At 30.5% G+C, this 17,010-nt stretch overlaps 2 protein-coding genes, 1 non-coding gene and 1 pseudogene across 3 annotated transcripts in view; 2 read left to right on the top strand and 2 right to left on the bottom strand.

Moving 5' to 3' along the window:
* LOC125823752 (uncharacterized) overlaps positions 1 to 17,010 on the bottom strand; it is a 297,644-nt gene that overhangs the window by 210,807 nt on the left and 69,827 nt on the right. The window lies entirely within an intron of this gene.
* Positions 371 to 451, top strand: TRNAL-CAG (transfer RNA leucine (anticodon CAG)). Its single transcript has one exon. It is a non-coding gene; the product is annotated as a tRNA-Leu (tRNA).
* On the bottom strand, positions 1,152 to 2,493 carry LOC125823569 (fasciclin-like arabinogalactan protein 7). The gene is made up of 2 exons (XM_049502927.1): positions 2,488 to 2,493; positions 1,152 to 1,883 (listed from the first exon to the last, which is right to left on the bottom strand). Exons 1-2 carry the CDS (start codon positions 2,491 to 2,493, stop codon positions 1,152 to 1,154), a joined length of 738 nt encoding a protein of 245 aa, XP_049358884.1.
* LOC125823568 (probable receptor-like protein kinase At2g42960) lies at positions 2,540 to 9,833 on the top strand (annotated as a pseudogene).

Genomic DNA, 17,010 nt, shown 5'->3' with positions numbered 1-17,010 from the left:
TTTATCATGTCCTGTGAAACTATATTGAAAGCTTTTATGTCCTTGAGTATGAGTACATTTATCGGCTCTTGGGTTCATAATTGGTCCTATTGAATTTGCATGGAGGCGGAAACAAGAAATGATATATCAATTGCTATCATCCATTCATAAGTTGCAAGTGTGCTTTGAGTAAAGCATATTATTTGGTCATCTAATAGGTAATTGTAGTGCAAATGACTGTTTATAATAAATGTTGATTGATAAATTGAAAAATAAGATAGGTAAGATGCCATCATAGGTTAAAAATGTTTTATCCTTTCATTCATTATTCTTAACATTTACCATTAGTTTTAGAATATAAATAATTAACTATCAGTGAATAAAATCAAATGTCAAGATGGCCGAGTTGGTCTAAGGCGCCAGTTTCAGGTACTGGTCCGAAAGGGCATGGGTTCGAATCCCATTCTTGACAAAAAAATTTTTACGATTTTAGGTCTACCCCGTCCGCCTTTTAATACTTTCACTTACTCTACTTCCACACCTACAAACCGATGTATCACTTTCACTTACTATACTTCCACACCTGAATCCCATTCTTGACAAAAATTTTTTTACGATTTTAGGTCTACCCCGTCCGCCTTTTAATGCTTTCACTTACTCTACTTCCACACCTACAAACCGATGTATCACTTTCACTTACTATACTTCCACACCTACAAACCGATGTATTTGTGGGTAGACGAAAGTCATGTACAAGTCTTTCAAAACACTTCTTTCCATGTGCTTTTAGGTCTACCCTGTCCCCCTTTTAACAATTTCACACCTACAACAAAACAATGCATTTGTAGGTCGACGCAAGACATGTCCAAAACATTTCAAGCTATCTCACATAATTTTTTCTCAATGTATCTTTTACTTGCATCTTTTGACAAATATAGTCATGTTTTAATCTTGTACGAATGCACATCCATCTTAACATTCGCATATCTGCAACACTCATGTTATGAATACGAGTTCAAATCAAAGGAATAACAAGAATCAATTTGTATATAAATAGTAAATGTAACCAAATAACAAATCTCACTCCTCACATAACACAATCAACAAAAAATGTAACAAAAAGAATACATTGTACATCAAAACCAATAAAAAAAAACAGATGCAAACATAAGTTAAAACAACAAAAACATCAAGAATTCACCAACAATTGCCAAGAACAAGTGATTCAACATGCCCCAATTCATCATCCTATAAGAAGACGAACGCGATGAAGAATCAGGAGATGATGCTGCTACATTTTTGCCATGATCAGGACTATCAGCATCCGGGGCAATGTCAACTACTGGTGCTGGTACTAGTGGTATATTAGTCCCGAAAATTGCTTCAGGAAGTAAAACTTTGTCTACCTGATAAACTGCAACCGGATAAGTAGCATGAACTGCGCTACTAACTTTAGTATTAGCCCATCCTGAGCTAAGATGAACGGTCCCGGACACATATCTGAAGTTCAAAGAGTACAATTCTCCTCCAGCAAAAGTACTAACAGGGCTAATTTCACTAAGGTTCTTGAAATCAGCTAAACTATAGTAATGTGGCAATGCATGGAAAAAGCAAAGGGACTTGAATTGATCACCTGTGAGATTTGAAAGAGACGGTTTTTTGAGCTTAGAAAAGGCCGAGTCTTTAGGTACAAACAATGTGATTCCTTCTTTTGTGTTGTTGGCTTGTTCTTGGAACGTATCGATGACTTTAGTGGACACAAGGTAGTCGAGGAACGTGTTGAATGGGCCTGCAACCGAGAGTAGTTCGGTTAGGTTTGTGTATTCAGGAGCTGGTGATGGTGCTGGTGCTGGTGATTGAATTGGTGATCCAATAGTTTGTCCATTTACTGAAGTTGAAAGGGGCTAACAGCAGACTAATGACAACAATACAATAGTCCATTTTCTTGACCCTGGAAATTCAAACAGGGGAAAATACGAGTCAATTTCACGTATGGTCGTTGAACTTTAGTCAAAATGACAGTAGTGACAAAGTTACTATTGTCACGTTAACAGAGGCGGATCCAGGTTTTAAGTTTATAGGTTCTGAAACACACCTTTTTCTGATTTATTGAGTTCTGGATAAACTATTTATACACATAATAATGTTAATTTCATACTACAAATATAGAATTTGAGCGAAAGCTATCAGTAACTTTTATTATGGTTCCGCCCCTAGAATAAAGTAACTAAACTACTTAGATTCTTCTTTTGATCGATCAAAACTCCTTTCCTGCATGTAGCACGTTTAAAAAAAATGTTTAATAACTGGTTATACATAGTAGCAGGATCTAGATCCTGACATCCAATTATAACCTAAGTTGCTCAGATTGTCCAAAAATGTTGTCACACCTGTGTCTTATTCTTTAAAACTATACTACTTTTAGAAAAAAATCCAACATCACCTGATGACGATTCTGAAGAGTCCGAGCAACATAACTTTAAACTCCTAGTAATCCCCCACCCCCACCCCCATCCCCATCCCATACACAATTTTTTTTAAAAAAAGAAACAAACAGAAAATGACATGTAAGTATGATAATGAAAGAACTGACCTGAGACAGAGCAGCAAAGGTTTAGGGACAAAATTGTATGGAGATTGAAGATGCAAAGAGAGAGTATATATATATACATATATATATAAAGAGATAGGTTACATTTTTTACAAGTGAAAGTGGCAAATGGTGAAGGATAAATGTAGGAGCAGGTTCAATTTTTATTTTTTTTTGGTTTCCGCCCGTTGTCTGATAAAGTTATTGTCATCTGACCAAGAGGTAGTGGGTTCGAGTTGTGAGAACAACCTCTTGTAAGTCTGCATACAATAGACTGTTGTGGTCTAGCTCTTCCTCTGACCTCGCACATAGCAGGAGCTTAGTACATCAAACTGTTTTTTTTTTTCTCTTTTTAACCTAATTGTCCTATACTTGCATTGGGATTTCGACTAATTTGACTCTGCGTTGCGTAAGGTTTAAGGAGAAAATAAGACTTTTTTCATCCCAATGCTTGAACTTGAAACATCTATTAAGCCAAAGAGATTTTATCCATTTCGTCACGAACTTTAGTAATAGGTTCACGCTTTTGTTTGAGACTATGATTCTTTATCAAATATAATTTCATTTCAAAGCTCAAATATAAAATCTCAGATTAAACACGAATATATATTTGATTATCATCACACTATAACTTTTGGAGGTGGATTAGTTATAATTTGACCAACAAAAAAAAGAGAGCATATAATGATGTTGTTGTTTTAATTTTTTTTTAAAAAAAAAGAAAAAAAGAAAAAAAGAAAAAGAGAAGTTATGATTCTTAGCTGGAAACACCTGTTTTTGGTTTGGATCTCAAAACCATAGAAGGAAATAAAAGTGGAAGCAATGATTTACTCTAGTTTATTTATATGTTATAATATAATTACAATGCTGGTAGTTTTCAAAAATATTTACTATAAAAGATAAAATGCGAAAAAAATTTAATTAGACAGATAATTTCTATTTCTATTATATAGAAGAGCATGGGAAGGACAACCAATGACATTTTAGTAATTTTAACAACATTTAAGGGCAAAATAATAATTATATAATTAATGGTCAAGATGAAAATCTAGAAGAATTCATACATGTCTAACTTTTGTTATGGGCCCATAAGGATATTATTATAATTTTGTTAATATGAAGAGTTTCTATTTGTTAACTTCTTACCAACAATGATAAATGCTAAGCTTGTTTTGACATGTTTTAGAAAGAAAATTTTGAACTAATTAAAATAAAATGTGTTTGAATAGTTAATATTTTGTTCCTAAAAATAATTTAAAGGATTACTGCGTAAACATATTTTTAATATTATGTTACGTAATATGACCACTAAATTTGTATCTTGATTATTAAAATAGTCTTTAAAATGATGTATCAATATTTTTTAATTAATTTGAAGAAAATATCAAATTTCGTGACTAAAAGAATGAACAATGTCTGACTATCAAGAAATTAATAATTTGATAATGTATTTATCGAAAGATTAAAAATATAAAATTTTCATTTCTATATAAGATATTTTTTTAATATCAAACCAGATAAACTATTTAAAAGTGTAAATTTGACAAGGAAAAAGTTTAACATTCAAATTCTAAGGAATATTAAAATACAAACTAAAGAAATATGAGTAGTTAAAAAATAAAGAAGAGCAACAAAAGAAAATGTCAATAGAAAAAGGACTTTGTTGAGAAATATAGAAGAAGAAAAAAAAAATTTAGGGAAAAACAACCTGAAAAAGAGAACAAGTATATTTGTTATTTTGTGGGGGGTAAGATTTAGAGTTTTTTTTTACGTCATGATATTAAGAGTGAAGTATCAAAAAAAATTATTAATGTAATTTAGAATATAACATTACGATAATTGTTATTGTATATAGAAATAAAGTTGCTTTCATGATTGTTTTTTGTTTTTATTGTTGTGGAGTGAGAAATAAATTATGCTTTCAATATTTAGAATATAACATTACTATAATTGTTATTGTATATAGAATTAAAGTTGCTTTCATGATTGTTTTTATTGTTGTGAAGTTAGAAATCAATTTTTTATTTGTACTTTCAATATTAAAATCAATCAAAATAAATAGAAGTATTTCTATTTATTGGCGAAAAAAATAAAATGTATCACAAATTCATCGACAAAGCAAACTACAAACACGATATATACTTAAGAATAGAGATATGAAAGACTTTGAATCGATGTTTACAAATTGATTGATCGATGATTAGTATTGTATCAGATGCAAAACTTATGATGCAAATATTACAAAACAAAGATAATAACATTGTGGAAAATAGATACCACTTACAAAAATATATGAAGATCGATGATTTTTTTAAAGATATCAACATTTTATATATTCATCGAACACGAAATGTTTTAACTCATAATCTAACACAATTCTCTATTTCCTTGCTGCATAGAACTTTTTAGAATTCAATTTTTTCAATTTGGGTTGTAAACGACACATTTATGCCGTATGAACATTTGAAATAGAATATTAAGTAATATATTTAAGTTGTTTACTAAAGAAAAAAAAATAGTATAAATCTCGTATCTTTGGAGGCTAATAACATCCTATCTCGAAAGTTTCCTCAATTACAAAAGTCTTGAATTTTTCATTGCTTTCGAATACATTCCTTGGTTGTCCGATACAATGTAACATGGGAGGAATGTATCCGAGAGGAGATAGGTATGTAACCGAAATGGGATAGATGTATCTGATAGGGATTAAGGATATATCCGAGAGGGAATTATGGTATCTTAAGTTGTGAATTTATGTAATTTTTCCAACAAAATATGTGAAATTATATTGATACGGGCCTTAAATTATATAGTTTTAGTAAAAACGATAAGTTTGATATATACCAATGGTTATTATTTGTGAATTGCGATGAATAAGAATGTGACATCGATATATTACCCAACTAATGCACTTAAATTTGAGGAAAATTCCTATGTATATAATGTGTATATAAATTGTATTTATAATGTAATTACGATAAAGTACATACAAACTGAATTAAAAAACTACAGTAAAACCTCTTTAAATTAATATAGGTGGGACCATGAAATATTATTATTTTATAGAGGTATTGTTTAATCGATAAATTAATGTTTCGATATTGAAAAATTGTTTAGGGATGAAATCTCAAAAAATTTGAAAGAACCCACTTGTGAAAACGTCATTCATAAACTTGAGGTCATGATTAATGATCTCAGTTACCGTAATAAAATGGACATTAATAACCTATTGGATGGGTGAAAATGATACATGTTCAGAGGTCCAGAGCATAGAACAAATTGTGGATATCATTGGAAAAATAATGTTGATGATACAATACCTTTGGAACTAGTTACCGTAAGGAAACACTTGCATCTAGAATTTTTCACTGTTTTATGGTGCAATTAAAAAAGACAATACCGAAACTTTTGGATGCAATATGAAAAGTTAGAGATGAACTTCAATTAGATTTAAATTTTAACAAAAAAATGTTAAAACTATACATAATAGAATCATATTTCACAAAATTTTCTTAGATATATTTGTACTTTTAAAGTATTATTAATTTATAATATTAATGAGACCATATATTTATATAGGGGTCTTTTGAAAATATATTATCTTATTATCTTATCGAAATGAGTGAATTTTTCCATTGGTCCAAGTCGGGACTGAATGAAATTATTATCTTAGAGAGATTATTAATTAATCGAGTATTAATTTAGTGAGGTTTTACTGTATATATAAATTTCTATTATATAGAAACATGAAGAGGAGGACGACCAAGGATATACTGGTCATTTCACACTAATAAAAATACTCCATAGAGTTCTCGAAGCAACCATTTCTGTACTTGCTTCCACCGACAAATACAACTCAAACCTTTTTTTGCTTCCAAAGCTAATTTCTTGGCACGTTCACGTAAAATTTTTTAGTTCTCTTGTCTTCTCAACAAGATCTTCCGAATTAGGGTAGGCTATTCTGAAAAAATTTACTATGGAAGAGATATAACTTGTATTAGTTGTGTGATGGTATTTTTTATTGCAATTATATTTTGATTTATGGGATCCACTTTTGATTTTTATTTCTTTGCCTTTTATTTTTATCTTTCATGGTTTTTTTTTCTTGTCAATAATTTTTTTTTTTTGAAAAAAATTATTTGAAAACCAATTCAATTACTTCTTCAATTTTATAATATAAATAAAAATATTTTTTTATGGTTAAATAATTATCTAAGATATTAATAGTCAAATTTAAATACGAATATAATTCGTATTCGTATCATAGGATTAAACTGTTTTTCATTTATCGTATTTTAAAATTTTCATCTTCCTAATTCATTTCTACTTTTAGGATCCATTTAAACGTAAAAATTATTTACTTTTTAAAAATAATCTATTTTTAACTCAATTTTCACTTTTGAAATTGTATTAAGTACATTCAAACATGAACATCATTTCGAATATTTTTACAAAAATCATTTTGAATATATATAAATTTAATTATATTTGTACTTAGCTATTAGAATTTTCTGACAAAAATATTTCATCAAATTTTCTTTTTGCCAATTCCTAATATTGAGAGATATAATTTTGATAAAATTTCCAATTTAGAAGAAAAAAAAAGAAGAAAAATGTTCGAAGTTGAAGAAGAATGATGACCGGATTTTTATTTTGATTTTTGAATATGATGAGCTTAAAGAATAGTGAATCCCATAATTCACTTTATTTATATTATTTAGTATAATTTTATTGACTCATGTCAATTTTAAACCATATTTTCTCTTTCTTCCTAATGTTTAGAGATTTAAAGTCAAAGAATAGGCCCACTATATCCAAGTGTCAAAGAATTAGTGGAGACTCACACGACTTTTGTTAGTTGTGTCTCTACCATACTAAAAATTTTCATTCTCTTCAAAACTTTCAGGAAAACTTTTAGCTCTCATTTTACAATTTAAGGTGTGGATCATCCAAAAAGACACTACTTTTGGAGGATTTGAAGTAAGGTTTTCAAAGGAGAATATTTTTGTTGAGGGTGGAAATGGCATGGTCTACCGTGAAAATTTGATTAATGGAACACCGGTAGATATTAAGAAGTTTCTAAACAATCTGTTAGTTCATAAAATCAAATTATATGCTTTCATTAATGGTCCCTTTGTTTTAGTTTCCAGCTTGAGTTTGAATTTAAGATCTTTGTCCCAGAGGACAAGTAGAGAATGAGTTTCAAGTGAAGGTTGAAGCCATTGGCCACGTACGTCACAAAAATTTGGTCCGCCTTCTAGGATACTGCATTGAAGGAACGCACAGGTGTTTCCCCATCTGGAAGTCCCTGATAGTCCTATACCTTTTTTGGACATGAAATATGAAGCTTTGGATTGTTCAATTACTTTCATGCGCATGTAAAGTAATTGAATGAGTATTCTTGTTTAGCATTTGAAAATGCTTTGTTCGAATGCATCATCACGTGATGCTGGTTTACGAGTATGTCAACAATGGCAATTTGAAACAATGGCTTCATGGAGCCATGCGACACAACGAGTATCTCACTTGGGAGACTACAGTGAAGGTTCTCCTTGGGACAGTTAAAGCGCAAGTTCATTCAGCTAAGCTAAATCTATTTTGGAATAATACATCTCTTAACGTGCTATCATTTCTTGCCTATTTGCATGAGAATATTGAGCTCAAAGTTGTTCATCGAGACATCAAATCAAGTAATATATTGATTGATGATGACTTCAATGCTTAGGTCTCTGATATTGGTCTGGCCAAACTGCTTGGTGCTGGTAAACGTTATATCACAACTCGAGTCAACCTTTGGGTTAATTTCTTCCTTGTGCTTCTTTTGATTCCATTCCAGCTCGAGAGTATTCTTCATGTTCTGGTCTTCTGAACTTCACAATCTTCAACTTCTGGTGTCTTGTATTACTATTTTGGTATAAAAATTTGAAGTAGAAGATTGCATTATTATTATATCATTTCACACCCTTTCAAATATTTGACAGATATGTGGCTCCTGAATATGCAAATACTGGTCTCTTGAATGAAAAAAGTGATATTTATAGCTTTGGGGGTACGGTAGAGTTGTTAGAATCGATCACAGAAAGAGATCCTGTGGATTATGGCCGTCGTGCCCAAGAGGTTCGTTATCCTTCGTACCTTATCTTAAGATCTATTTAGCACATGACTTGATGTAAGAATCTTATCTGCATCCTCATTATTGAAGAAGCTGTAAAACTTATTGTGCCCAGATCTTTGGCAGAATAGATCTCTGGATTACTTTTTCTTGATATATTATGTACGCCTTTTGGTATATGTTGATTACCATTCACTTAATAGAAAAGGGTTGTATTTTTAATGTTCTAGCCTATTAAACATTAAGCAACATTTCATTTGAAATAAGCAAGTATATGTGTTTTTCTAGGGTTGGAGTCTTAACTTCAACTCATAGTCCATTAATTCTATGTTTTGATCTTTTATTCTTAAATTTATGCTGTTATTTTCTTTCTTCTCCACTCTCCTGAGATTTGCTCTCTGCTTCGATTTTCAGGTTAACTATTTCCTTCAAAACACCGCCAAATTTTGTTCTTCGGGTTTTGAAAATGTGGACTTACATCTGCTCTCTCTCAAGATGTAGATATCTTAATCGTCAAGTCGTTTGAGAGTTCTTAGTCAATTGGCTTAGTGGGAAAAATGTAACCTTTTCATTGGAGTATATATGTAGTAGTCCTATTCTTCACGGTTCAGATTGTTGACTTATGTGTTTGAACATTTGGAGAAGAGAGCTTGAAAGTGACATGCAAGAAGGAAGCTATAAAATTAAAATGGAAATAAACTTGTGTTGTCTCTTTCGGTTTGATAGCGGGATTTCATTTACTTTGTACTATAGTACTATGTTTTTTTTATGAGAACACACAAAGGTTGGTATCATAGAACTCTCCCTAAATCAGCACCACTTTTTTAAGGAACATCAATTAGTTTGCTCTATGCTATTTTTGTTTATCTCTATAAACATATATTCATGACTTCAAGGAAGTTTTATGTTGTGCTTGATTGCTGGGACATCACAGCTGATAACTTCTTCTCAGTTGGGAAAAACTTGATCCATATAGTTGTGTTTCTTATGCAATCGATGTTCTAAGCGAAACTTACAAGATGACTGATCTATATATTACTCCGAAATATTATTTTAGTTTACTCTTTAAAATTCTTCATTCTCCAGGTTGTGTGTACTGAAGGACCTGAGAGAATTAGAGAACTGATTGCTATGGGTACGTGCTTTGTTTGATCATGGGGAGGATGGCAATCTGCATCTAGCCAGGGAAGCGGGCCGCTCCCATCGCCAAATTGTCCATGCTAGCTGCTGATATGAGAGGCAGAGAGATATATAGGAAAGGCCCTTATTAGAGGCAATTATTAAGGATCCTAGAACAAATGTGTTTCAAAGAAACTTGATGATTCTGGGAAAATTAGAGCTATTGGAGTTAGCAATTTCTTTATTGAAAAACTGAAGATCTTCTCGAAATAGGTCTTATTCCTCTTGTTATTAATCAAGTGCAGTGCAGTGCCAATGGTATGATTAGAGAGAAGGCAAACTGTATGTGATGAGCGCTGATATCTGAAAAATGCATTTTTTGAAGTTGTGAAGTGAGCCAAAGTTGTGCTATTGTTGTAGTTATAACTTATTATATACTCCTATAGTATTATTTATGTAGTTACTTTGTGCAGAAGGCTGATGCATCATCCAACTTTGTAGTGATAATTAAACAAGTTTAATTACTTCTTTGTTTTGATGAAATTAACAGAATTTTTGGTGTAGTTGTCCTTATTAATTTTCAGCTTTTGTAAAAAATAATCCTTTATTTTCCTCTTCTATTTTTTTATTTTAATTGTTAAGTGAAAAATGCTATCATTTTTCATGCCTATGCTTAGTTTGTGGGCATTAGTTCAAAGAAGTTGTCCCTATTCTATAACTTGAATGGTAAATTCTATATTTTATATGGCTTAACAGTTGTCCCTATTCATGATGTAGTTCATCATGACGGAAACGAATAAATATATCATGTTCTAATTTCATGTTATCAATGTTGAGAATTGATTTTACAAATGATATTTTTTGTTTGTAAATAGCAGGGAACATTTCACCATTTTTAATCATATTGAAGCAAATGTTTGTGTGTTGTGACAAAGAATCACTACTATAATTGAATATAAAATAATAGTAGCTCGAAGAACCTCAAATATCAGTTGTTGAAGTAGTGATAAATATCTTAATTAAAATATTCAAAACTTTTATCAACAATATAATATAATAAATTGATATTAATAAAATATTTTAAACAATATATCTAGTGATGACATAACAAAGAATGTCACCCCTTCAAAAAACTCACAAATATGCTTTTTAAAGCAAGTGTTTCTAATTTGATAGAGCTTAACGTATTTACAACAGTAAGTAATGATGTTACTATTGAGTATTATTAAAGTATAAAAATTCCTCCTGCACAATTGCAAATGGAATGATGTTTTATTGTAATACCAATATTCAATAGTAATTAGTCAAGTTTCTTCAAACGGTGAAATAAATAACTACATTAAACCAAGATACTTTCTAACATACAATATATATCGATTTTATTAATTTTGAAAATTAATTTATGTAAAAATATAATAGTCAAACATATATTTTATTTTGTCAAAATAAAGGTCATTTATCATTTATTTACTTTGTTTAATCTTTTTTTGCAAATAATTATTTTATTCTATTAAATTTTAAATCTCAAATAATTAATTATCGCTTCTTTTTTTCACATTCATATTTATTTGGTCAAAGTTTAGATATTAGATTTAGATTTATAATTCCAAAAAGAGAGTCACTTTAATTCGAAATGACCAGATTTCTGCCAATTTCTCAATGCACACGATCACTTCTCAAATACCCAACACAAACAAAAGCTTTTAAACCCCAAATCTTTTCTAATTATACATTTTAACACCAAATCAAATCAAATAATCCTAATTTCCCTTAATCGATAACGCGGTTGCCTTTGAAATCCAGATTTGAGAAGTTTGTTTGTAGATCTCTCTGTTATTGTTTTAAATAAGTGTTATCACCAATATTTAGCTCGCATAATCGTTGGTTACTCACATTCTTGCATTGTAATTCATATTCTTGTAACTGCAATGCTTGTAATTATATCACTTTTTGAGTTTGTTTAAAGAAAAAATATGTTAATATGTAGCTTATCTTATTTTTGAGAAATTGTATTTTGTGAGTGCAAATCCCGGATGGAATACCTACAATATCAGCAATTGAAACGTTTCAACACTTCAAGAAGCAATTTCACTTGCCACTCAAGCAAGTCCGCTGCAATGATAACATGCAAGGTATTATTTGCCCCCAAAAATGCATACCGCAGATGAGCAGGAAGCACTTTCAACTCAAGCTTTGGAGGTTCCTCCGTGGATGGTTTAGCCGGAGGACTCTCATGATTATTTAGATCAATATCAAGCTTCAATGGGTTTCTTGAGTACACACAGTGGCGTAGCCACATGGTGGTCAGGGTTTCCAATTGGACACCCTTCATCGGAAAAAAATACCGTATATATAAGTAAAATGATATACGAAATGACTAAATAACATATTTTGGACACCCTTAACATAACAAGCTCTTATAGCCCAGTGGTTTCACCTCCTTGGAATGAGGAAGTGCTCGTGTGTTTGAATCTCACTAGTTCTACATTTTGAAAAGATGTGTTATTTCTGGACACCCTTTGTGAAATTCCTAGCTCCGCCACTGAGTACACACCTAGTCCTGATAGAGCAACCACCACTTCATCATACCTTTGAGAGATGAGAATAAGACTGAGGAAGGAATAGAGGACATCTTTAATTTATCTAGATCTACATTAATCTTCTAAGAGGTTTCAATAAAAAGACTAAATCTTGTTTAACATGTTTTTGAAATTGTAATTGATATTTTTAAGCAGGCAAAACAATCTGTTTCTTTTTGTTTAAATTGGATTGTTCAAATTTTGTTTTCCTCTTGAAATCAAGAACCAATTTTGTATTGTTTAATGTTAAGATGAGGATTCCATCATGGTTATTCTTCATTTGGCAAGATCAGTTTTCGGCATATTTAAAACTTTGATCACTTCTCAAGATCTAAGCTCAGTATACTAGGATCAACATATAATTTGGTATGTATATATGAGAAGTGATTCGCATTTTATAATATTTATTTCTTCGCAGACTACCTATGATTAATTAAAATATGCATAAATTCTCCACCATGGACACTCCACAATTACCATATGCTATGAGTTATGAAAGTTTCCAGTATCATTGTTTGGGAAATATCTTTAGTTTTGTCACTTTTATTTTCAATGTGTTGTAATACATTTGTGCAGTATTATTAGAAATATTGGTGCTGCATATATATATATTTTTTAAAACAAAAAGGGTATTTGTGGTGACCAAGGTCGTCACTAATCCTTAATTATTCATGTGGCGAAGATTCTTGCCATTAAAATTATAGTAGTTATAGTGGCGCAACAAGTCGCCACTAAAATTCATTCTCCTAAGAATAGCTTAACTTTAGAGCCGGTTATGTCGCCACTCGGCACTATTTATGTACTTTTTTGTGGCGACACCAATTGTCGTCACTAATAACATTATAGTTATAGAACCGGCTATCGTTTGTCTACAAACAAAACAAAAGATAAGGTTGGTTTTTAGTAGTAGTTCACGAGACCTCGAAGTCCTGATTTTTAGTAGTGGTTCATGAGACCTCAAATTCCCATGTTCCAGTCAGTGGCGGAGCTAGGATTTTCAATAAGGTGGTTCAAAATATGAAAAAATAGACACATGAAATAGCCGAAAGGGGTTTGACATCTACTATATATACCTAAAAAAATATTTTAACCATGTATAAATCATATAATTTTCCGCCGAAGGGGGTATGAACCCCCTAATTGTAAGGTGGCTCCGCCACTGGTTCCAGCATGCATTATGCCAACATGTGCCACCACCAATAATTCAAGTTGGATAACTTTCAAACAGTTCAAAAGAAAATCTTTCGACAATTTCATTTATTGAGCGATCTAAGCTAGATTTGAACTAACATAGACATATTGCCAACAAATTTACCGTCTGTCCCCATTAACCGCTCGGGTATCGACCCAGGAAGAATCAATTTTCGACTTATTGGTAATCCATGATGAACTTCCTTTCATCGTACCCTACCTCAAGGGAATTCGAAATTGTTATAATTACAGTAGTGTTGGTAGTCTTCAAAAACAATTACTATAAAAGATAAATTATATATAAAAAATTTAATTGTATTTTAAATTTTCTAAAATGATAAATATTTTCGGGATAGATAATTTTAGTAAAAACGACAAGTTTGGTATATACCAATGGTTATTATTTGTGAATTGCGATAAATAAAAATGTGACATCCATAGATCACCCAACTAATGCACTTAAATTTGGGGGGAAGTTCCTATATATACACAAAATAAGTCACATATACAAAATCATGTTTCAAATTTCGCTTATAATTTCATGTAATAAAATTATATAAATTCTATATGAATTAAATACATATGTATCTTAGTGGCGGAATCAGAATTTTCGTCAAGGGTGTTCATACTTAAGGAAAAGTAAAAAAAAAAAACCTTGTTGGTCAGATTATTAAGATTGGAACGTCACGTTTGTTCTCTTAAAAAACGAAACTAAAAAAGAAAATAAACAAAACACCTTAATCTGGACTCAAACATAGGCCCTTGAAGCAACTTTGAACAACCTTAATCATTGGACTATCTTTCTTTAGTATGATAAGGTTGTTCATAAATTAGTATATATCGAAATATCAATATTTAACATGTATAATTGTAAAAAAAATTCAACGATTTGAGCACCCATGCTAAGGTGTAGCTCTGCCCCTGATGTAACTGCGTAAATTTTATATGACTTAGTTTTTTGAAAAGATATGTAATTTTGTGTATATAAATTGTATTTATTATGTAATTACGATAAAGTACATACAAATTGAATTAAAACTATATATAAATTTGTATATAATTGTCTTAAAATTGTTGGGTATTGGGCCTGGGAAATAGATTGAACAAGATTGTTGGGCCTAATTAATATGTTTGGATTGTTGGGCCGTCAAATCTTGTAAGCCCATACTATTCTTTAGTGTTTATACTTTAGTCTTAATCAAAATATTCAAAACTTTTATCAACAATATAATATAATAAATTGATATTAATAAAATATTTTAAACAATATATCTAGTGATGACATAACAAAGAATTACACCCCTTCAAAAAAATCACAAAAATGCTTTATAAAGCAAGTGTTTCTAATTTGATAGAGCTCAATGTATTTACAATCGTAAGTAATGATGTTACTATTGAGTATTATTAAAGTATAAAAATTCCTCCTGCACAATTGCAAATGGAATGATGTTTTATTGGAATATTAATAGTGATTATAAATTGTTTATTGAGTTGTTGTCATCGTTAAATTTCAAATAATTAAAGATAAGGTAGATGTTAAAACGATTAATGCATATTTCTTCTTGTAGTTAATTATAAACCCGTCCATATGAATGTATGTTAAATATTTCTCCAGATCGAGCTATATTGTTGGAGTTATATGTCATGGCTTTTACTCATATCATTATACTTCTAATCACCACCGTCTCAATCTCAAAAATTGCTATTCAAACAAAGCTGACAAATTGGGTCTAGTATAACAATATTATCGGCAATATGTAATTTTATTTAACAAACATTGTGAACATAAAATAAATACTTTGAAATAATTAATTTGTTTATTGTAACAACGTCATATAAAAAATGACTAAATTTTTTTAATATTTCTTTAAAATGTTAAGTTAATTATTAATCCACATTCAATTGCAAATAGTGTATATATAATATATATTTTTCGCCCTTAGTTTTCTATTCTATTTGTGTTATATAAAAAATAAATGTTAGTCTTGTGACAATACATGTATTACATTCTTAAATTTACCTATTCCATCTTCTTCTTCCCCTTCTCATTTTTATTATGTTTCTTTTGATGAAATGGGAGAGTCTAAAGCTAAAAAAATCTTGTTTTAATTTCTAATGTTAAAATTGGACAATTTTTTTGTAAAATGTAATTCAGATACCCAACAAAAGAAAAATGTGACTCACTTTTAGAGTATATAAGGAAGGGGAACCAATAACACAAATAATAAAAAACGAAATAATTGAAGGTTGTGTTGGGTACAAAGGAAAATATTTTTAAGGAAAATAATTTAAAACTTCTATCTATTTCTTGTGTTAGTCGTGCAGCTTATTTTTGATATTGATATTTCATATTCACCATCTTATAAAACTTCCTAGAGAAGTACAATGCAATGTTGCAAGATTTTTTTTTTTATATATATTAATTATAAAGAAAATGTTAATATGCTAGAGAGTGATACTAGAAGGTTTGATTTGGATTTTGTTGGATTGGATGCATTATGTTTTATATTTTCGTACATGAAAAGAAGTATAAATTAAATATCTTCATATACCAAATAACCGCTAATAATTAAATCCATATAATATTGGTTATAGATCCTTTGGAGTTGATCAAATATGTTTATGGAGGAGTTGTGTAGATTGATTTATGGTGAATGGTCATTTCACTATCACTTTGATTATAGATGTTTGAGCCCTTTCTCTGAAAACCCCTTTCCTGCATTTTTTTTTTTTACCCTTCCAGGAGCTCCCACCCATTTTGCTTCCTTGGTGACTCAACCTTCGGGTTGAAAGTGAGGGGTGCTTACCATCTGAACAACTTTCTCTTGTCCCTTTCCTGCATTTCTATAAGAAGAAAAAGAATATTTTTTTTTTTTTCTGAATATGAATATGAATATGAACTACGATATCATCTCTACGATTGGTTGAGGAGCTCGTTGGAATACACTCAACGTACTAGACGTGCAAATGAAGGCAAGTCATGGGCTAGATATGCAGAAATCGTGACCCGTGACTTAAGGTTTTCAAGCATAATACGATAGGTGATTTGGGAACGGATATCTGATCTGATTATGAAACTAAATCGTCCATACTTCTATTATCAGGTATAAATCTTAACTAATTAAAATCATTTTTTAGAAGGATCAATAATGTTTCAACTTATGGACGGTTTGCAACAAATTTTAAAGTGACAGAAAATAAATTGCAATCACAATAAAATAAGAAGAAACATAACTTTATTGATAAATATTGCGGGTACAATTCTGTTCCTCCCTTGATTCTACTCTCCTATGATTTATCCATGATTTGAGGGCCGTTAGTGGCGTATTTCTCGAACTAGGATAATTTAGATTTGACCTCTATATGAATATTCCATCAATTTACGGAATATTCAAGATTTCGATCTCTTTATGGAATTTTTGAGATGCCTTTTAAGGGAA

The sequence above is a fragment of the Solanum verrucosum genome, unplaced genomic scaffold (assembly GCF_900185275.1).
Source record: "Solanum verrucosum unplaced genomic scaffold, falcon-dt-bn FXZP01000093.1, whole genome shotgun sequence".
Lineage (NCBI taxonomy): Eukaryota > Viridiplantae > Streptophyta > Magnoliopsida > Solanales > Solanaceae > Solanum > Solanum verrucosum.
Note: the sequence above shows the minus strand (reverse complement) of the source record. Positions and strands in the feature narration are given on the sequence as shown.